This window comes from Physella acuta, unplaced genomic scaffold, assembly GCF_028476545.2.
Source record: "Physella acuta isolate Inbredline_101_S28 unplaced genomic scaffold, ASM2847654v3 ptg002129l, whole genome shotgun sequence".
NCBI classification, from domain to species: domain Eukaryota; kingdom Metazoa; phylum Mollusca; class Gastropoda; family Physidae; genus Physella; species Physella acuta.
The window spans coordinates 20,771-44,027 of NW_026733630.1; the positions used below are offsets into that span (position 1 = coordinate 20,771).

Consider the following 23,257-nt stretch of genomic DNA (forward strand, 5'->3'; position numbering starts at 1 on the left):
GGGAAGGTGAGGTTTTAGATAATGTGTAGGGTGGGAGGAGGTTCCAGCATAACGAGTTACAAGTAAAGTGAACCTGGATCCCATGACTTCATCACATGACTTCATCACATGACTTCATCACATGACTTCCTCCACATCATTATCTTGACTTTATATTGTTTCATCAAGCTGAAGCAAGTGCGAGTAGAAATGGAGTCCATCTATGGCTCAGCGGAGGTGTGCACGGCATGGGACAGGTGTCTGTCTCTAGAACCAGGTGAGGAACAGGTGTATGTGGTACACGGGTCTGTGGAACACGGGTCTGTGGAACACGGGTCTGTGGAACACGGGTCTGGGGAACACGGGTCTGTGGAACACGGGTCTGGGGAACACGGGTCTGTGGAACACGGGTCTGTGGAACACGGGTCTGGGGAACACGGGTCTGTGGAACACGGGTCTGGGGAACACGGGTCTGGGGAACACGGGTCTGGGGAACACGGGTCTGGGGAACACGGGTCTGTGGAACACGGGTCTGGGGAACACGGGTCTGGGGAACACGGGTCTGTGGAACACGGGTCTGGGGAACACGGGTCTGTGGAACACGGGTCTGGGAAACACGGGTCAGTGGAACATGGGTCTGGGGAACATGGGTCTGTGGAACACTAGACTGACTTTCGTTAGACTGTGGACTGTTGTCTGTCGCTAGAGCTATGCTACGTGTGTCTGTTGTGTGAGTCTGTGAGACGTGTGTCTGTTGTGTGAGTCTGTGAGACGTGTGTCTGTTGTTTGAGTCTGTGAGACGTGTGTGTGTTATGTGAGTCTGTGACACGTGTGTCTGTTGTGTGAGTCTGTGAGACGTGTGTCTGTTGTGTGAGTCTGTGAGACGTGTGTCTGTTGTGTGAGTCTGTGAGACGTGTGTGTGTTGTGTGAGTCTGTGACACGTGTGTCTGTTGTGTGAGTCTGTGAGACGTGTGTCTGTTGTGTGAGTCTGTGAGACGTGTGTCTGTTGTGTGAGTCTGTGACACGTGTGTCTGTTGTGTGAGTCTGTGACACGTGTGTCTGTTGTGTGAGTCTGTGACACGTGTGTCTGTTGTGTGAGTCTGTGACACGTGTGTCTGTTGTGTGAGTCTGTGAGACGTGTGTCTGTTGTTTGAGTCTGTGACACGTGTGTCTGTTGTGTGAGTCTGTGACACGTGTGTCTGTTGTGTGAGTCTGTGAGACGTGTGTCTGTTATGTGAGTCTGTGAGACGTGTGTGTGTTGTGTGAGTCTGTGACACGTGTGTCTGTTGTGTGAGTCTGTGAGACGTGTGTCTGTTATGTGAGTCTGTGGCACGTGTGTCTGTTGTGTGAGTCTGTGAGACGTGTGTCTGTTGTGTGAGTCTGTGAGACGTGTGTCTGTTGTGTGAGTCTGTGGCACGTGTGTCTGTTGTGTGAGTCTGTGAGACGTGTGTCTGTTGTGTGAGTCTGTGAGACGTGTGTCTGTTGTGTGAGTCTGTGACACGTGTGTCTGTTGTGTGAGTCTGTGAGACGTGTGTCTGTTGTGTGAGTCTGTGAGACGTGTGTCTGTTGTGTGAGTCTGTGAGACGTGTGTCTGTTGTGTGAGTCTGTGGCACGTGTGTGTGTTGTGTGAGTCTGTGAGACGTGTGTCTGTTGTGTGAGTCTGTGAGACGTGTGTCTGTTGTGTGAGTCTGTGGCACGTGTGTCTGTTGTGTGAGTCTGTGAGACGTGTGTCTGTTGTGTGAGTCTGTGAGACGTGTGTCTGTTGTGTGAGTCTGTGACACGTGTGTCTGTTGTGTGAGTCTGTGAGACGTGTGTCTGTTGTGTGAGTCTGTGAGACGTGTGTCTGTTGTGTGAGTCTGTGAGACGTGTGTCTGTTGTGTGAGTCTGTGAGACGTGTGTCTGTTGTGTGAGTCTGTGAGACGTGTGTCTGTTGTGTGAGTCTGTGAGACGTGTGTCTGTTGTGTGAGTCTGTGAGACGTGTGTCTGTTGTGTGAGTCTGTGAGACGTGTGTCTGTTGTGTGAGTCTGTGAGACGTGTGTCTGTTGTGTGAGTCTGTGAGACGTGTGTCTGTTGTGTGAGTCTGTGACACGGGTGTCTGTTGTGTGAGTCTGTGAGACGTGTGTCTGTTGTGTGAGTCTGTGAGACGTGTGTCTGTTGTGTGAGTCTGTGAGACGTGTGTCTGTTGTGTGAGTCTGTGAGACGTGTGTCTGTTGTGTGAGTCTGTGAGACGTGTGTCTGTTGTGTGAGTCTGTGACACGTGTGTCTGTTGTGGGAATCTGTGACACGTGTGTCTGTTGTGTGAATCTGTGACACGTGTGTCTGTTGTGGGAATCTAATGCCGGGCGTCTTTCGACGTCTTTAGGATTAACGGTTGTGTGTTAGTCAGCCTCTCTAAACAAACAGTTCACTAACACATTAGCACACAATACTACATGTTACTTTAACCGTGTGTCAGATGATTTTGTTCCACACCTAACCCTAACCCAAAAATCCATCCATACTTGACCCGTGTAAAGAAAGACTTGTATATCCTATGATTTAGTCCCACACCTAACCCTAACCCACACCTCTGCCCAGACTTGACCCGCCTTATTATTTAGTCCCACACCTAACCCTAACCCACACCTCTGCCCAGACTTGACCCGCCTTATGATTTTGTCCCACACCTAACCCTAACCCACACCTCTGTCCAGACTTGACCCGCCTTATGATTTAGTCCCACACCTAACCCACACCTCTGTCCAGACTTGACCCGCCTTATGATTTAGTTCCACACCTAACCCTAACCCACACCTCTGCCCAGACTTGACCCGCCTTATTATTTAGTTCCACACCTAACCCTAACCCACACCTCTGACCAGACTTGACCCGCCTTATGAGAGACTTATTTAGTTCCACACCTAACCCTAACCCACACCTCTGTCCAGACTTGACCCGTCTTATGATTTAGTCCCACACCTAACCCTAACCCACACCTCTGCCCAGACTTGACCCGCCTTATGATTTAGTCCCACACCTAACCCTAACCCACACCTCTACCCAGACTTGACCCGCCTTATGATTTAGTCCCACACCTAACCCTAACCCACACCTCTGCCCAGACTTGACCCGCCTTATGAGCGACTTATTTTGTCTCACACCTAACCCTAACCCTCACCTCTGCCCAGACTTGACCCGCCTTATGATTTAGTCCCACACCTAACCCTAACCCAACCCTCTGCCCAGACTTGACCCGCCTTATGATTTAGTTCCACACCTAACCCTAACCCAACCCTCTGCCCAGACTTGACCCGCCTTATGATTTAGTCCCACACCTAACCCTAACCCACACCTCTGCCCAGACTTGACCCGCCTTATGAGCGACTTATTTTGTCTCACACCTAACCCTAACCCTCACCTCTGCCCAGACTTGACCCGCCTTATGATTTAGTCCCACACCTAACCCTAACCCAACCCTCTGCCCAGACTTGACCCGCCTTATGATTTAGTTCCACACCTAACCCTAACCCAACCCTCTGCCCAGACTTGACCCGCCTTATGATTTAGTCCCACACCTAACCCTAACCCACACCTAACCCACACCTCTGCCCAGACTTGACCCGTCTAATGAGTGACTCACGGGACTACTACGAGCTGATGGCAGCATGGAAAGGCTGGCGAGACGTCACGGGGCCGAAGATGAAGAAGAAGTACGAAGAATATGTCCAGCTCTACAACAGTGCCGTGAACGCTTCATGTAACTCAATCATTTTTACTCTAAATTTTGTCGTTCGTCAGGATTTAGTCGTTAGTCAGGATTTAGTCGTTAGACAAAGGCGTAGCTAAGGGAGGTCGGGCGTGGGGCTGCCCAGGACACTTACCTGAGAGGGCGCCAAATTGGGTGGAAAGAGAAATGAAAACGTTATTCTGAGCTGCATTATGGCATTATACACAATCGAAGTTTAGCAAAAAGACTTCTAAATGGTTTTACGGAATTTTAACTGTTTTTTTTAAATATATAACTTGTTCCACACCATGATAAAAATCAGAAAATGACTGACAAAAAGCACCCCCATCACCCATCTACCCAAATTGGGGGGGGGGGGGGGGGCGTAATTTAAGTATTTCGTCCCATGCGCCGGGATGAGCCACTACGCCTCTGGTTATAAGCGGTCAATCATCATTAGGTCAATGACCCCTCCCTACCCACCAACTGGTTTAACATTAGGTCAATGACCCCACCTTACTCACCACATTTGGTTCCAGGCTTCAAAGATGTAGGTGAGCACTGGAGATCGTGGTACGAGTCGCCGACCTTTGAAGCTGACGTGGCCAACCTTCTGGGGCAGGTGATGCCCTTGTACGAGCAGCTGCACGGTTTTGTCAGGAGGAGGCTCAAGGTCGTCTATGGGGAGAAGTTCTTCCCCAAATCTGGGCACATACCTGCACATATTTTAGGTAACTATACCCGTATGTCTGAGATAAATATACCCGAATGTCTGAGGTAAATATACCCGAATACCTGAGGTAAATGTACCCGAATGTCTGAGGTAAATATACCCGAATGTCTGGGGTAAATATACCCGAATGTCTGAGGTAAATATACCCGAAGGTCTGAGGTAAATATACCCGAATGTCTGAGGTAAATATACCCGAAGGTCTGAGGTAAATATACCCGAATGTCTGAGGTAAATATACCCGAATGTCTGAGGTAAATATACCCGAAGGTCTGAGGTAAATATACCCGAATGTCTGAGATAAATATACCCGAAGGTCTGAGGTAAATATACCCGAATGTATGAAGTAAATATAACAGAATGCCTGAGGTAAATATACCCGAAGGTCTGAGGTAAATATACCCGCACACAGTTGAACATACCCGCACACAGTTTACCCGCACACAGATGAACATACCCGCACACAGTTGATATACCCGCACACAGTTGAACATACCCGCACACAGTTGAACATACCCGCACACAGTTGAACATACCCGCACACAGTTGAACATACCCGCACACAGTTGAACATACCCGCACACAGTTGATATACCCGCACAAAGTTGAACATACCCGCACACAGTTTACCCGCACACAGATGAACATACCCGCACACAGTTGTAATACCCGCACACAGTTAAACATACACGCACACAGTTTACCCGCACACAGATGAACATACCCGCACACAGTTGAACATACCCGCACACAGTTGACCATACCCGCACACAGTTGACCATAACCGCACACAGTTTACCCGCACACAGTTTACCCGCAAACATTTGAACATACCCGCACCCACTGTACCACCTCTACTCTCAGGTAACATGTGGGCCCAGAGCTGGGAGTCAATCGTTGACCTGCTCACACCATACAAGGACAAGCCAACTCTTGACGTCACGTCTGAAATGGTTAAACAGGTGCAGTTTTTCACAGTTTTTATACTTTTTTTTCAGTTCTCTTCACATTTTCACATTTTTTTCAAAGTTTTGTTTACATTATTTTCACTGTTTTTAAACGTTTTCACATTTTATTCACAGATTTTTTACTGTTTTTAAACGTTTTTACATTTTATTCACATATTTATTCACAGTTTTTAGATTTTTTAAAAACATTTTCACATTTTATTCACATATTTATTCACAGTTTTCAATGTTTTTAAACATTTTTTTCAGTTCTTTCAATTTTCACATTTTATTCACAGTTTTGTTTACATTCTTTTCACATTTTATTCACATTTTTGTTTATACATGTATTTTGATACGATTTTGCTTATGTATTGTTATTAGTTTTGTGTTATGTTATGTGCGATTTTCGCCACTCATTTCAACTTTTATCAGAAAATATAACAAGCTGCAGTAGAAAGAGACGCTAATATTTTGACAAACTAAGCTTTGGTAGGCGTAGACTTAGTGTTACTAAGGGTTATCCTTTTCTTTAAAGGGTAAGGTTTTATTGATCATAAATGTTGGTGAGGTTAAATCGATATTTCTGGTTAAATGTAATGACTGTAAAGTATAAGTCAGAAATAGGATTAAAATAAAGAGTTGTGGAATTACCAAAATTGATGGCACGACACACCCTGCTCGTCTTTTACCCGTTAGCTTTCTATCGTGAGTATTTCTATAATTGTCTTGTTACAGAACTACACACCCTTGAAGATTTTCCAAACAGCTGACAGTTTCTTTGAGTCCCTGGGGTTGATGAAGATGGTGCCAAAGTTCTGGGATAAGTCGATCCTGGAGAAGCCCAATGACGGGAGGGACCTCGTCTGTCACGCTACGGCATACGATTTCTACAACAAGGAGGACTTCAGGTTTGTGGTTAGGTGCTTTAGTGTGGTAGGTGCTTTAGGGTGGAAGGTGCGTCGGTGTGGTAGGTGCGTCTGTGTGTTGTGTGTGGGGTGTGGGGTGTAGGGTGCTTTAGTGTGGTATGTGCGTCTGTGTGTGGGGTGTGGGGTGCTTTAGTGTGGTAGGTGCTTCTGTGTGATGTGTGTGGGGTGCTTTAGTGTGGTAGGTGCTTCTGTGTGATGTGTGTGGGGTGCTTTAGTGTGGTAGGGGCTTCAGGGTGTTATGTGCGTCTGTGATTTGTGTGTGGGGTGCTTTAGTGTGTGGGGTGCTTTAGTGTGTGGGGTGCTTCAGTGTGTTGTGTGTGGGGTGCTTCAGTGGGGTATGTGCGTCAGTGTGTTGTGTGTGGGGAGCTTTAGTGTGAGGGGTGCTTCTGTGTGTGTGGTGCTTTAGTGTGGTATGTGCGTCTGTGTGTTGTGTGTGGGGTGTGGGGTGCTTTAGTGTTATTGTGCTATACTTTTTTAGCTGCTTAAGTGTGTAGTGAGTTAAATTCCTCATTATTAGTGTGTAACCCGCTAAAGTGTGCAGTGTGTTTGTTGTTAATTGTGTGAAGCGAGCTCACGTCTTCTGTATGTGGCGTTGTGTCTATTCCGTTAGTCACTTTCCCTAACCTAGCGTACAGTTGTAACAACTAAAACCAGATCTTGAATGAACTTTGTCTCCTAGAATCAAAATGTGCACGGACATAACCCAGGTGGACCTGGTCACCGCCCACCACGAGATGGGTCACGTGGAGTACTACATGCAGTACATGGACCAGCCTATCGTCTTCAGGGACGGGGCCAATCCAGGTGAGGCTTACATGTCACGTGATCAAGTCACTGGCCCTAATATTCTGTAACAACACGTATTTGTGGATGAGACAATACAGTGTTATTGTGAGTTCTTTCATCCAAGAATACGATCAGCAGTTCTTACAACTTATAACTTTATTTACATCAGCAAATAGATCCACAAGAATAGTGATGGTAAATCCATAGTAGAAAAAAGGATAATCAAAATACAATTTAGAAACAAAGTGACGCGGTGACATCTTCCAACATTCTTCTATACAGGCACAGCTAGTCCCCCTTGCGCTCCCCTTTTATACCTTACATTCTCTCCCCTTAACGTCAGTGAGCGATCTCACAAAAAGCATGGAAAAACATGACTAGTCGCTCACGCAGTCCTTCCGTTTGCCAGGTACTCTACATTCATATAACTTCATGTTAAATACTATATGATAAATCATACTCAAGAATACAGTCTGTTACACACACATAAGAGATACTTCGATGAATACAGTATCGCAAATATTTATAGCGAATTCCATTTGGTCGTAACTTTATGTGAACAAGTTTTTACCGACTATACCTTACTGAGAAAAAAAAATTCTCAAGAAGAACTTTAGTCGAAAAATTAATTTTGTCTCTATTTCACTTAATATAATAGAAACAATGTATATAATTTAAATAAATCAGTGTCCGCCCCCCCCCCCCCTCCCCCGAATGGTTCAAGTGCCCCCCCCAACCCCCTCGGAAAAAATGTCTGAAAGAAACACAGAAGCTGAATGTAGTTGAAATACTTATAACTAATTTTATCTGATGGCCACGTATTGACCGCTTGGTTCCAGGGTTCCATGAGGCCACCGGTGACGTCATGGCTCTCTCGGTGCAGACGCCAGAACACCTGAACAAGATCGGACTCTTGGACAAGGTGCCGACAGACAGAGGTAATACATCCCCCCCCCCCCCCGTCATGTCATGAGTCTAGTCCTGACAAACGGGTAACACTCGCCATTAAGTGGCTATGCTAGTTTCCTTAGCAACGAAAAATAATTTTTTTTTCTGTGCCCTACATGAGTTTTTGTGCTCTTCCGGTGGTCAAGGGGTAATTCTGTAGAATATGGTGGACAAAAATAGACACGGATTGGCACCCCGTCAAAGGTTATAAGACTTGACCTTTGCCCTTGTTTTCCGATAGATGTCAGGGTCAAAGGTTATAAGACTTGACCTTTGCCTGTTTTCCAATAAATGTCAGGTTCAAAGGTTATATGACTTGACTTTTGCCTGTGTTTTCCATTGGATGTACGGGTCAAAGGTTATCAGACTAGACCTTTGCCTGTGTTTTCCATTGGATGTACGGGTCAAAGGTTAAAAGACTTGACTTTTGCCTGTGTTTTCCATTGGATGTACGGGTCAAAGGTTAAAAGACTTGACTTTTGCCTGTGTTTTCCATTGGATGTACGGGTCAAAGGTTATCAGACTTGACCTTTACCTGTGTTTCCCCCACAGAATCAGACATCAACTTCCTGATGAAGATCGCCCTCGAGAAAGTCGCCTTTCTCCCCTTTGGATACTTGATTGACCAGTGGCGGTGGTCAGTCTTCAGGGGCGACACCCCACCAGAGGCGTACAACTCAGCCTGGTGGGACCTCAGGTAATGGGGCGGGGGGGGGGGGGCTATCTATAGTAGTGGGACCCATTTGAGGGACCTAATGTGGGACTTAAGGTAATGGTGAGACTTGAGGTACCAGTGGGTTTTAATGATGGGACCTAATTATGTAACCTAAAGGTCTTATATCTAATTGAGGGTGAGGCGTGGTACCTAAAGTTGAACTTACACCACCAAAAAAATATAATCCGGATTTATTTTATTTATTTATTTAACGTCAGACATATTTTAATTAGCTAATTAACGGAAGATAAAATTTATTTTGCCTCCACCAGATGTCGTCTGCAAGGAATTTTCCCGCCCGTCGCCCGATCCTCGTCAGACTTTGACCCAGGGGCCAAATTTCACGTGCCCGGGGACACGCCTTACATCAGGTAATTTTTTTTTATTTAGAGGGACAGAGATTTGGAGCGTGTGTAAAAATGTGATGGGGGGGGGTGCATAGAAATTAATTAAAGCTATCCCAACTAAGATAAGTTCCAAGATTCCTTCGACTTAAATAAGCTCCAAGATTTTTAGATTTAAGCTCCAAAAAAATTCCAACTGATGTTGTTAAGTGAGCGTGTGGGGCCGTTCCATTTAATCAAATGTCAGGTACTTAAAGAAGCTGAGCAGAATCGCTGTATAGCAACAGTAAATGATTAAAAAGCTCCAACTGAAGAAAAGACGGAGAAGGCGGGGAGAGCGTGTGGTAGGGGGTGTGTGAAGAGGAAGGTAAAATCAGAGTTTCTTCCGCCCCCCCCCCCCCCGAACGAAATGGAATTTATATAGAAAATATATTCTTTTTACAGTGTCCGCCCCCCCCCCCCCCCCTCGGAAATTTTTGTCGCGCCCCCCCCCCCGGAGAAAAACGTCTGGAAAAAACACTGGGTAAAATGAATGTAATAAATAAGTGACGTTTTTTTGTCCCCTGCAGGTACTTCGTGAGTTTCATCGTCCAGTTCCAGTTCCACAAAGCCCTGTGTGAGGCCGCGGGTCAGACCGGACCTCTACACAGGTGCGACATCTACGGCAGCAAGGAGGCGGGCCAGAAGATTGGGTGAGTCAGTCACGTGCTAGTTGCTGATTGGTTGGCGGGGAACGAGGCTGGTTGACGATCACGTGGGTGGATGGTGAGACAGTGGGTAGATGGTGAGACAGTTAGTGACGTGGGTAAATGGTGAAACAGTTGGTGGCGTGGGTAGGTGGTGAGACAGTTGGTCACGTGGGTAGACGGTGAGACAGTGGGTAGATGGTGAGACAGTTAGTGACGGGGGTAGATGGTGATACAGTGAGTGGGTCACGTGGGAAGATGGTGAGACAGTAGGTCACGTGGGTAGATGGTGATACAGTTGGTAAAGGGGGTACATGGGTGATACTGTGGGTAAATAGTGAGACAGTGTTTCACGTGGGTAGATGGTGAGACAGTGTGTCATCTGGGTAGATGGTGAGACAGTGGGTAAATGGTGAGACAGTGGGTCACGTGTTCAGATGATGAGACAGTGGGTCACGTGGGTAGATGGTGAGACAGTGGGTAAATGGTGAGACAGTGGGTCACGTGGGTAGATGGTGAGACAGTGGGTCACGTGGGTAGATGGTGAGACAGTGGGTGGATGGTGAGACAGTGGGTAAATGGTGAGACAATGGGTCACGTGGGTAGATGGTGAGACAGTGGGTAGATGGTGAGATAGTGGGTAAATGGTGAGGCAGTGGGTAGATGGTGAGATAGTGGGTAAATGGTGAGATAATGGGTAAATGGTGAGGCAGTGGGTAGATGGTGAGACAGTGGGTAAATGGTGAGACAGTGGGTCACGTGGGTAGATGGTGAGACAATGGGTAGATGGTAAGAGAGCAAACGTTAAACCACCCTTCCCCCCCCCCCCCCCCCCAACAGGTCAATGCTGAGACTCGGCCTCTCCAAACCCTGGCCGGACGCCATGGAAATCCTGACCGGCCAGAGAAAGATGGACGCCGGCCCCCTGATGGAGTTCTTCCAGCCGCTCCTGGACTTCCTGCGCAAGGAAAACGGCAACGACTTCGGCTGGGACCCCATGTGCCCTAATTCGGAGGGGTCGGGTCCTGAGAGTGAGGCCAAAGGGGGCGTGGCCTGTGGGCACGCGACCAACACGACGGGGAACTCGACGCTGTTTGAAGCGTTCGAGTTTCTCAAGAGCTACGACAAGACGGCGGGGCAGGTTCGAAACCAAGTCAGCGAGGCAGACTTCACGCTCAAGACAAACATCACAGACCACAACCAAAAAGCTCTGGTACTTTGACATTTCAACTCTGTATTCGGATATTGTTTCATAGCTTGTTTTATTTAGAAATCGTGCTAGCTGATACATGTAATTGTACAGAAATGTATTTTGACTATCTATTAAATTATTTTTTTTATATCGCAACAATGTTTTTACTTTCTCGTAAACGAAGTACCGAGGAAGTATTGTAATCGTGTAAAAAAATCGAAATCGAGATTTTTACAAATCTCGACGTTTTACACCTTCCCGAGTAAGAAAAACATAGTTTTGCAATTTTGTTCGTATGTCTGTATTTGTGTATATGTCTGTATATCTGTGTACACTGTGACGTGAGTACCGTTACAGCTAGGTTGATAAAATTTCATATATAAGTATCATATCAAATTTTTACTTTTGTATCAACTTTTCAGCGATTTCCGATGACCGGAATCGAAACCTATTCTACTTTCAATTTTATTTTTCAAAAGCTTATAACTTTAGTACTTTTTCAGATAGATAAATGAAATTTCGCATGTAAGTAAAAGATCTAATTCTCTGCCTGCTGATACATTTTGAGTAATTTTCGCTAAACGGAAGTAGTAGCTTACGCTATTTCCGATTTCTCAAAAAACGCAAATGAATTTATTAAGTACTAATATTCCGCACTATTATACACATATTGTTTTCCATTCACTTGGTGTGCAATTGTTTTTTTTTCTACGACATTCTATTCTATTTTAAAAATAGTAAGTATTTAGAAATTGATTAAAAATCATATTCTATATCAGAAATTGTCATCCCCCGTAGTGTGAAATAAGAATATTCAAGAAAGTTTAGGGGATATCACTCCCGCTTTTTAAAGAATTAAAGAATTTCGTCCAATTATTTTAATTAGAATTTACTGTTCAAACAAAAATCACTATCTAAGCTCACTCCAAAAGTCTATTTTTTAAATTACTCAAAAAATATATTGTTAAAATTTCCCCAAAAGTCTATTATTATTTCTATCTACCCCAGGTTGATGCGCAGATGGCCAAGGCCAACTTCGATCTTGAACAACTAAAGTTGGCCTTGAACTTCAACCTCACAGGAATGCCAGACATTGTTCAGCGCCAGTTCAAGTTCATCAAGGCCATTGGTCCATCTGCCGAGCCAAACCAAAAAAAAGTTCAAAGGGTAAATTAATCTGTCTGCTTAGTAGTTTGGTACATGGGTGCTAGACTCGACCACATCTTATCTGTGTCTAACTGACCACATCTTATCTGTGTCTGACCACATCTTATCTGTGTCTGACCACATCTTTTCTGTGTCTAACTGACCACATCTTATCTGTGTCTAACTGACCACATCTTATCTGTGTCTAACTGACCACATCTTATCTGTGTCTGACCACATCTTATCTGTGTCTGACCACATCTTATCTGTGTCTAACTGACAACATCTTATCTGTGTCTGACCACATCTTATCTGTGTCTAACTGACCACATCTTATCTGTGTCTAACTGACCACATCTTATCTGTGTCTGACCACATCTTATCTGTGTCTAACTGACCACATCTTATCTGTGTCTGACCACATCTTATCTGTGTCTAACTGACCACATATTATCTGTGTCTAACTGACCACATCTTATCTGTGTCTAACTGACCACATCTTATTTGTGTCTAACTGACCACATCTTATCTGTGTCTGACCACATCTTATCTGTGTCTAACTGACCACATCTTATCTGTGTCTAACTGACCACATCGTATCTGTGTCTGACCACATCTTATCTGTGTTTAACTCACCACATCTTATCTGTGTCTAACTGACCACATCTTATCTGTGTCTAACTGACCACATCTTATCTGTGTCTAACTGACGACATCTTATCTGTGTCTAACTGACCACATCTTATCTGTGTCTAACTGATCACATCTTATATGTGTCTAACTGACCACATCTTATCTGTGTCTTACTGACCACATCTTATCTGTGTCTGACCACATCTTATCTGTGTCTAACTGACCACATCTTATCTGTGTCTAACTGACCACATCTTATCTGTGTCTAACTGGCCACATCTGTGTCTGACCACATCTGTGTCTGTGTCTAACTGACCACATCTTATCTGTGTCTTACTGACCACATCTTATCTGTGTCTGACCACATCTTATCTGTGTCTAACTGACCACATCTTATCTGTGTCTAACTGACCACATCTTACCTGTGTCTAACTGACCACATCTTATCTGTGTCTAACTGACCACATCTTATCTGTGTCTAACTGACCACATCTTATCTGTGTCTAACTGACGACATCTTATCTGTGTCTAACTGACCACATCTTATCTGTGTCTAACTGATCACATCTTATATGTGTCTAACTGACCACATCTTATCTGTGTCTTACTGACCACATTTTATCTGTGTCTGACCACATCTTATCTGTGTCTAACTGACCACATCTTATCTGTGTCTAAATGACCACATCTTATCTGTGTCTAACTGGCCACATCTGTGTCTGACCACATCTGTGTCTGTGTCTAACTGACCACATCCTATCTGTGTCTTACTGACCACATCTTATCTGTGTCTGACCACATCTTATCTGTGTCTAACTGACAACATCTTATCTGTGTCTAACTGACCACATCTTACCTGTGTCTAACTGACCATATCTTATCTGTGTCTAGCTGACCACATCTTATCTGTGTCTAACTGACCACATCTTATTTGTGTCTAACTGACCACATCTTATCTGTGTCTGACCACATCTTATCTGTGTCTAACTGACCACATCTTATCTGTGTCTAACTGACCACATCGTATCTGTGTCTGACCACATCTTAACTGTGTTTAACTCACCACATCTTATCTGTGTCTAACTGACCACATCTTATCTGTGTCTAACTGACCACATCTTATCTGTGTCTAACTGACCACATCTTATCTGTGTCTAACTGACCACATCTTATCTGTGTCTAACTGATCACATCTTTTATGTGTCTAACTGACCACATCTTATCTGTGTCTTACTGACCACATCTTATCTGTGTCTGACCACATCTTATCTGTGTCTAACTGACCACATCTTATCTGTGTCTAACTGACCACATCTTATCTGTGTCTAACTGACCACATCTTATCTGTGTCTAACTGGCCACATCTGTGTCTGACCACATCTGTGTCTGTGTCTAACTGACCACATCCTATCTGTGTCTAACTGACCACATCTTATCTGTGTCTGACCACATCTTATCTGTGTCTAACTGACCACATCTTATCTGTGTCTAACTGACCACATCCTATCTGTGTCTGACCACATCTCATCTGTGTCTAACTGACCACATCTTATCTGTGTCTAACTGACCACATCTTATCTGTGTCTAACTGACCACATCTTATCTGTGTCTAGCTGAAGGAAGTTCAGAACGACATGGAGACCATCTACAACACTGGGAAGGTCTGCCTCAAGGGTTCTCAATGTGTGCCATTGGATCCAGGTGATTGTAAATCTTATATTTAACCACACCAGTGTTACCTCCATTACGCTATCTTTAACCACACCAATGTTACCTCCCTTACTCTATCTTTAACCACACCAATGTTATCTCCCTTATGCTATCGCAACCACTGGTTTACAAAATTAAATAGTCACTGCGCACGCTTAAAAAAATTATTGTCATTCTTATCCAGCCCACACCCTCTCGTATCCCCAACCCCCATCAAGCCCAGAGTTTCAACCAAGCATCTCTTCGGCGGGGGGTTTGGCTTTCCCCCCCCCTTCCGAAGAAATTCTACCGCCCCCCCCCCCTCCCCGAACGAAATGGAATTTAAATAGAAAATATATACTTTTAAAAGTGTCCGCTCCCTCCCCCGAAAATTTGAGTCCACCCCCCCCCCCCTGAAAATTTCAAGTGTCCTCCCCCTCGAAGAAGAAACACTGATCACGCCTCCACAACCCCAGCATCTGATATCCCCAACCCCCAACCTCACGCCTCCCAAACCCCCCACCTGTTAACTGCGACATTATATCAGCCTATGACACCTGTTTGACATCACCTGTTACCTGACACCATTGTCTCACCTTAAGACACCTTTCACCTGACACCATAGTCTCACCTTAAGACACCTGTTACCTGATTCCATAGTCTCACCTTAAGACACCTTTCACCTGACACCATAGTCTCACCTTAAGACAACTGTTACCTGACACCATAGTCTCACCTTAAGACACCTGTTACCTGACACCATAGTCTCACCTTAAGACACCTGTTACCTGACACCATAGTCTCACCTTAAGACACCTGTCACCTGACACCATAGTCTCACCTTAAGACACCTGTTACCTGACACCATAGTCTCACCTTAAGACACCTGTTAGACATTACCTTAAGACACCTGTTACCTGACACCATTGTCTCACCTTAAGACACCTTTCACCTGACACCATTGTCTCACCTTAAGACACCTTTCACCTGACACCATAGTCTCACCTTAAGACACCTGTTACCTGACACCATTGTCTCATCTTAAGACACCTTTCATCTGACACCATAGTCTCACCTTAAGACACCTGTTACCTGACACCATAGTCTCACCTTAAGACACCTGACACCATAGTCTCACCTTAAGACACCTTTCACCTGACACCATTGTCTCACCTTAAGACACCTGTCACCTGACACCATTGTCTCACCTTAAGACACCTGTTACCTGACACCATTGTCTCACCTTAAGACACCTTTCACCTGACACCATAGTATCACCTTAAGACACCTGTTACCTGACACCATAGTCTCACCTTAAGACACCTGACACCATAGTCTCACCTTAAGACACCTTTCACCTGACACCATTGTCTCACCTCAAGACACCTGTCACCTGACACCATTGTCTCACCTTAAGACACCTGTTATCTGACACCATTGTCTCACCTTAAGACACCTTTCACCTGACACCATAGTCTCACCTTAAGACACCTGTCACCTGACACCATTGTCTCACCTTAAGACACCTGTTACCTGACACCATAGTCTCACCTTAAGACACCTGACACCATAGTCTCACCTTAAGACACCTTTCACCTGACACCATAGTCTCACCTTAAGACACCTGTCACCTGACACCATAGTCTCACCTTAAGACACCTGTCACCTGACACCATTGTCTCACCTTAAGACACCTGTTACCTGACACCATAGTCTCACCTTAAGACACCTGTTACCTGACACCATAGTCTCACCTTAAGACACCTGTTAGACATTACCTTAAGACACCTGTTACCTGACACCATTGTCTCACCTTAAGACACCTTTCACCTGACACCATTGTCTCACCTTAAGACACCTTTCACCTGACACCATAGTCTCACCTTAAGACACCTGTTACCTGACACCATTGTCTCATCTTAAGACACCTTTCATCTGACACCATAGTCTCACCTTAAGACACCTGTTACCTGACACCATAGTCTCACCTTAAGACACCTGACACCATAGTCTCACCTTAAGACACCTTTCACCTGACACCATTGTCTCACCTTAAGACACCTGTCACCTGACACCATTGTCTCACCTTAAGACACCTGTTACCTGACACCATTGTCTCACCTTAAGACACCTTTCACCTGACACCATAGTATCACCTTAAGACACCTGTTACCTGACACCATAGTCTCACCTTAAGACACCTGACACCATAGTCTCACCTTAAGACACCTTTCACCTGACACCATTGTCTCACCTTAAGACACCTGTCACCTGACACCATTGTCTCACCTTAAGACACCTGTTATCTGACACCATTGTCTCACCTTAAGACACCTTTCACCTGACACCATAGTCTCACCTTAAGACACCTGTCACCTGACACCATTGTCTCACCTTAAGACACCTGTTACCTGACACCATAGTCTCACCTTAAGACACCTGACACCATAGTCTCACCTTAAGACACCTTTCACCTGACACCATAGTCTCACCTTAAGACACCTGTCACCTGACACCATAGTCTCACCTTAAGACACCTGTCACCTGACACCATAGTCTCACCTTAAGACAACTGTTACCTGACACCATAGTCTCACCTTAAGACACCTGTTACCTGACACCATAGTCTCACCTTAAGACACCTGTCACCTGACACCATAGTCTCACCTTAAGACACCTGTTACCTGACACCATAGTCTCACCTCAAGACACCTGTTACCTGACACCATAGTCTCACCTTAAGACACCTGTCACCTGACACCATTGTCTCACCTTAAGACACCTGTTACCTGACACCATAGTCTCACCTTAAGACACCTGTTACCTGACACCATAGTCTCACCTTAAGACACCTGTTACCTGACACCATAGTCTCACCTTAAGACACCTGTTACCTGACACCATAGTCTCACCTTAAGACACCTGTTACCTGACACCATAGTCTCACCTTAAGACACCTGTTACCTGACACCATTGTCTCACCTTAAGACACCTGTTAGACATTACCTTAAGACACCTGTTACCTGACATTCCTCTGGCACCAGACATCTCACGACTGATGGCCACCTCCAGCGACTACGAGAAACTTCTGGAAGCCTGGAAGGGCTGGAGAGACGCCACGGGAGCGAAGATGAAGAACAAGTATGCTGAGTACGTGAGCTTGCTGAACGACGCTGTCCGGGCCTCCTGTGAGTAAACAGTTGTTTATGTTCCCCGTTGCTAGGTAACAATAATACTTATCCGCATTGCAAGGCTACTATAATATTTCGTCTCGTTGCTAGGTTACCTTATTATTCCACTTTTTGCTAGGTTATTATATTTCTCCTTGTTGCTATGTTATCATCTGTATTGTCTCCGTTGCTAGGTAACCATAATATTTATCCTCATTACTATAATATTTCTTCTCGTTGCTAGGATACCTTAATATTCCACTTGGTTGCTAGGTTATTATATTTCTCCTTGTTGCTAAGTTATCATCTGCATTGTCTCGGTTGCTAGGCAACCATATCGTATTGTCTCCGTTGCTAGGTTACCAGGATGCCGGCGACTACTGGAGATCATGGTACGAGTCTGCGACCTTCGAACAGGATGTGGCCGAGCTGTTTGCACAAATCAAGCCTCTCTATGAGCAACTGCACGCGCATGTGCGCAGACACCTGAAGAAGAAATATGGCGCAGACAAGTTCCCGTCGACTGGGCACATTCCCGCTCATCTCCTAGGTACTCATTTGACGTCTGCTAGTGTTGTCTAAAATACAAACCTTATAACAGTGGCGTAGGCAGGGGGGGGTTAGGGGGGGTCATAACCCCCCCATAGACCCCTCGGTATATATAAAAAGTATGAGGGGGGGTGCAAATCGAAAGTTTGAGGGGGGGTGCAAATCGAAAGTTTGAGGGGGGGGGGGTGCAAATCGAAAGTTTGAGGGGGGGGTGCAAATCGAAAGTTTGAGGGGGGGGGTGCAAATCGAAAGTTTGAGGGGGGGTGCAAATCGAAAGTTTGAGGGGGGGGGTGCAAATCGAAAGTTTGAGGGGGGGGGGGGTGCAAATCGAAAGTTTGAGGGGGGGGGGTGCAAATCGAAAGTTTGAGGGGGGGTGCAAATCGAAAGTTTGTCCCCGGGTAAAAATTGGAACCCCCCCCCTTGAGACGATCCTGGCTACGCCACTGCCTTATAATGAGCACGCAGTCTCCATTTCAAATTGAATTAAATTATGTTGCTAACATATAATTAAAATCGGGGTTTAAATCAAAACGATATTACTAATAAGGTGCACTCCCTTTTTTCAAAAACATGTAAACCAGTGTTTTTTTTTCTTCGAAGAAATTTAATACGTTTTTTCCCCAGGAATTAGACCCAAAAGAAATATTGGTAGTTTTTGTAGGTGTATATTTTAAATAACAAATTTAAGTATTGCAATTCTAAATTTCTCGCATGCAAGCTAACACAAATAAAAATTGTGTACCCTGGTTGCTGTCTATTTTTGTAACATGACGTCACTGAGACACGAACCGTTGCAGGTAACATGTGGGGCCAGAGCTGGAACTACCTGCTAGACCTGGTGCTGCCGTACCCAGGTAAACCCACGTTAGACGTCACGGCTGAGTTAAAGAAACAGGTGGGTCTTAAGATCTTAACAGGTGGGTCTTAAGATCTTAACAGGTGGGTCTTAAGATCTTAACAGGTGGGTCTTAAGATCTTAACAGGTGGGTCTTAAGATCTTAACAGGTGGGTCTTAAGATCTTAACAGGTGGGTCTTAAGATCTTAACAGGTGGGTCTTAAGATCTTAACAGGTGGGTCTTAAGATCTTAACAGGTGGGTCTTAAGATCTTAACAGGTGGGTCTTAAGATCTTAACAGGTGGGTCTTAAGATCTTAACAGGTGGGTCTTAAGATCTTAACAGGTGGGTCTTAAGATCTTAACAGGTGGGTCATAAGATCTTAACAGGTGGGTCTTAAGATCTTAACAGGTGGGTCATAAGATCTTAACAGGTGGGTCTTAAGATCTTAACAGGTGGGTCATAAGATCTTAACAGGTGGGTCTTAAGATCTTAACAGGTGGGTCTAAGGGTAATTTCTTAACAGGTAGGTCATAAGATCTTAACAGGTGGGTCTTAAGATCTTAACAGGTGGGTCTAAGGGTAATTTCTTAACAGGTGGGTCATAAGATCTTAACAGGTGGGTCTTAGACATTACCAGATCTTAACAGGTGGGTCTTAAGATCTTAACGGGTGGGTCTTAAGATCTTAACAGGTGGGTCTTAAGATCTTAACAGGTGGGTCTTAAGATCTTAACAGGTGGGTCATAAGATCTTAACAGGTGGGTCTTAAGATCTTAACAGGTGGGTCTTAAGATCTTAACAGGTGGGTCATAAGATCTTAACAGGTGGGTCTTAAGATCTTAACAGGTGGGTCTAAGGGTAATTTCTTAACAGGTGGGTCATAAGATCTTAACAGGTGGGTCTTAAGATCTTAACAGGTGGGTCTAAGGGTAATTTCTTAACAGGTGGGTCATAAGATCTTAACAGGTGGGTCTTAAGATCTTAACAGGTGGGTCTAAGGGTAATTTCTTAACAGGTGGGTCATAAGATCTTAACAGGTGGGTCTTAAGATCTTAACAGGTGGGTCTAAGGGTAATTTCTTAACAGGTGGGTCATAAGATCTTAACAGGTGGGTCTTAGACATTACCAGATCTTAACAGGTGGGTCTTAAGATCTTAACGGGTGGGTCTTAAGATCTTAACAGGTGGGTCTTAAGATCTTAACAGGTGGGTTTTAAGCTCTTAACAGGTGGGTCTTAGGATCTTAACAGGTGGGTCTTAGGATCTTAACAGGTTGGTCTAAGACCTTGTCAGATCTTAGAATGTGGGCCTAAGAGTTGGTCAGATAGGTGGGTCTGTGGCACCTCAGTTTGTGTAATGTCTAAACTACAATTGTTGGTTGGGTCGAATGTGCAGTGGGGAGAGTGAGGTTTATGTTTAGGTTCAGATGTATGCTTTATATAAAATAGAGGTTTAGGTTCAGGCACAGTGCTGTTTTCGGTATTTAGGCTAGTCAGTGTTTCTTCCAGACTTTTTTCTCCAGGGGGTGGGGGGTGGGGCACTTGATATTTTCGGGGGGGGGGGGTCAACATTTTCCGGGGGGGGGGGGGCGGACACTAGTAGTAAAAGTATGTTTGCTTTATAAATTCCATCTCGTACAGGGGGGGGGGGGGTGGCGGTAGACTTTCTTCGAGGGGTGGGGGTCAGAGCCCCCCCCCCCCAAAGTGATGCCTGGCAGAAACTCTGAGGCTAGTTACAGTTAGGTTTGATGTACTTTTATTTAACAAAAAATAGCCCTGTTGTATTATTTTAATGCTCGACAGACGCTACAGCAGATTACAATCACATTGCTAACCCTACATCGATTTCTAACCTCTCCTCTAACCCTGTCTGTACCGCTCCAAACTTAACCCTAACATTAACCTGTGACGTCAGAAGACTTTGACATCTGGCACCACACGACAGAACAGCTAACGCTCTCACTATTTCCGTCACGTGACCACCAGAATTACACGGTGGAGAAAATGTTCCTCACGTCTGAAGAGTTCTTCACCTCCCTGGGTCTGCTGCCGATGGTGCCACAGTTCTGGAACAAGACCATGATGGTCAGACCAGCAGACGGACGTGACGTCATGTGTCAAGGTTACGCGCAGGACTTCTTTAACCAACAAGATTTTAGGTAAAGTTTTTTTACGAACAATTTTTGTTTCCTTTTTTTTCATTGAGTATGTGTGGGGTGGGGGGGGGAGAGGACGGAAGCTCAATCTTTGGACATACAAGCCGAGTAACACAGGTAGACAGAGCTTAGAGCTTAAAGACGGTGGGTGAACCAAAGGTCGAGGGGTAAATTACAACACAGAAAACCCCAAGTACACCACAAACTTACAGGTACCCTGCACATACACGACTTGAGGTAAATCACAGATAAACACAATTCAGACAGACAATGACTTCTTATTTTAATGACCATTTGTTCATCTGTCTGGGTTTTGTTTTGTTTAGGTTTATCAACTTATAGCAATTTGATGTAGATGGCAATTTGTTTAAAAAAAATTATAACTCGATTGTCAGTTGAAACGCAACACATAAACGCTTGATATAAGCTGACGAAATAATTAAAACATTTTTAATCCATTCGGTCTTTGTGGGTTTGATCGCCGTAAAAACATGAACTTGTCTACATCTTATATTAAACTAGAACCCATATTTGGTGGTTCGATATTTCCTACCCTTTTTGTTTTGATACATCGTTGCTCTTGTAAAGCCATATACAAGCTCCCTTTAATACATGTTTAGATTTTATTCTTCTTCCTCTACGTTCTTAATTTTAGTGTTGGAAAGGGGTCCCCTCCAGCACAATTAAGGATACGTGTCAACTGGTTATGCGCCATTGAGGCCATTGACTCCGATGTCAGCCTGCTTTTCTTTTTGGATTTGTTTCCATAGCCTTTATCCAATCAAGAACAAACTACAAGTCAGCAGTTGTTTGATTTTGCAGTTGTCTCTCCTAGAAGAGTGGCTGTCCCCAGCTAACGAGCCTCATCTGCCCGCGGGTTCGAACTCGAGTTTATCGGTTTAGCAGCCATGAGCTTTACCGCCGACCCCCTAGATTTTATTTATTTAACATTTTTTAAAAATAATTTTTTAAGTAAAAGTATCAATTTTCCCCTGCCACCCCAACCCATAATTAGGAGTGTCACATTTCTAAAGAATTTTATTTACATGTTTCCAAACTGATCCAACGTTTGAATCTTTTATCGTGACACAGGATCAAGATGTGCACGCAAATAAATCACGAGGACCTGATGACCATCCACCATGAGATGGGTCACGTGGAGTACTACATGCAGTACAAGGACCAGCCGGTCATTTTCAGGGAGGGGGCCAATCCAGGTAAAACTTTTACTTTCTCGTATACGATTTACAGAGGAAGTATTGCAATCATGCAAAAGAAAAATCGAGATTTTTACAATTTTACAAATCTCGACGTTTTACACCTCCCTGAGTCGAAAAAACAAAGTTTTGCAATTTTGTCCGTATGTCTATGTGTGTATGTGTGTGTGTATGTATGTGTGTGTGTGTGTCTATGAACACGCTAACTTGAGTACCGTTACAAGTAGGTTAATGAAATTTCATATATAAGTATTATATCACATTTGTAGTTCTGTATCAATTTTTCATGGATTTCCGATAACCAAAAGTGGGATTTATATTCTACTTTTAGTTTTTCCAAAGCATAAAACTTGAGTACTGTTTCAGATAGATAACGAAATTTCACATTTAAATAAAAGATCTAATTTTCTGTTTTCTGTCAAATTTTGAGTACATTTCTGTTGACCGGAAGTAGTAGTTTACGCCATTTCCGATTTCTCAAAAAACGAGCTCAGTGGTCTACAGGTCTGTAATTGCTTTGTTTTTTTTTTTATTTCAGGATTTCACGAAGCCATCGGTGACGCAATGACGTTATCTGTTCAAACCCCAGAACACCTGCACCAGATCGGACTTTTGGCGAAGGTACCAAACGACACAGGTAACATTGACACGGCGTGTGGCAGTCGTTACGTCACGCTAACACTGAAGCCATTTGTCAGTTATTGTACCGTCCACACTGGCTTTCATCAATGTCTAAATGTTTGTTTACACTCGTAAAACCCTAGAACATGTATCCAACTTAAACAATTAATCGCCTGCTTCGAACCAAGTAAAGCTAGACGTATGTGTTGAAAGTATGACGTCAGCCATATGTCCAAAGTATGACGTCAGACATATATAAAAAATGTGACGTCAGCCAT

At 44.4% G+C, this 23,257-nt stretch overlaps 1 protein-coding gene across 1 annotated transcript in view; it reads left to right on the forward strand.

Annotated features, from left to right (window-relative positions):
- The window catches only part of LOC131932283 (angiotensin-converting enzyme), a gene marked incomplete at its 5' end in the record, with an annotated part of 43,027 nt that overhangs the window by 15,314 nt on the left and 4,456 nt on the right, over positions 1-23,257 (forward strand). The window contains 19 exon segments of the mRNA XM_059289153.1: positions 169-256; positions 3,572-3,715; positions 4,225-4,416; positions 5,280-5,377; positions 6,101-6,273; positions 6,971-7,095; positions 7,917-8,015; positions 8,578-8,722; positions 9,013-9,111; positions 9,654-9,776; positions 10,611-10,983; positions 11,971-12,129; positions 14,355-14,442; positions 17,475-17,618; positions 17,959-18,150; positions 18,947-19,044; positions 20,972-21,144; positions 22,234-22,358; positions 22,897-22,995. Coding sequence (XP_059145136.1) covers positions 169-256; positions 3,572-3,715; positions 4,225-4,416; positions 5,280-5,377; positions 6,101-6,273; positions 6,971-7,095; positions 7,917-8,015; positions 8,578-8,722; positions 9,013-9,111; positions 9,654-9,776; positions 10,611-10,983; positions 11,971-12,129; positions 14,355-14,442; positions 17,475-17,618; positions 17,959-18,150; positions 18,947-19,044; positions 20,972-21,144; positions 22,234-22,358; positions 22,897-22,995 — 2,737 coding nt within the window.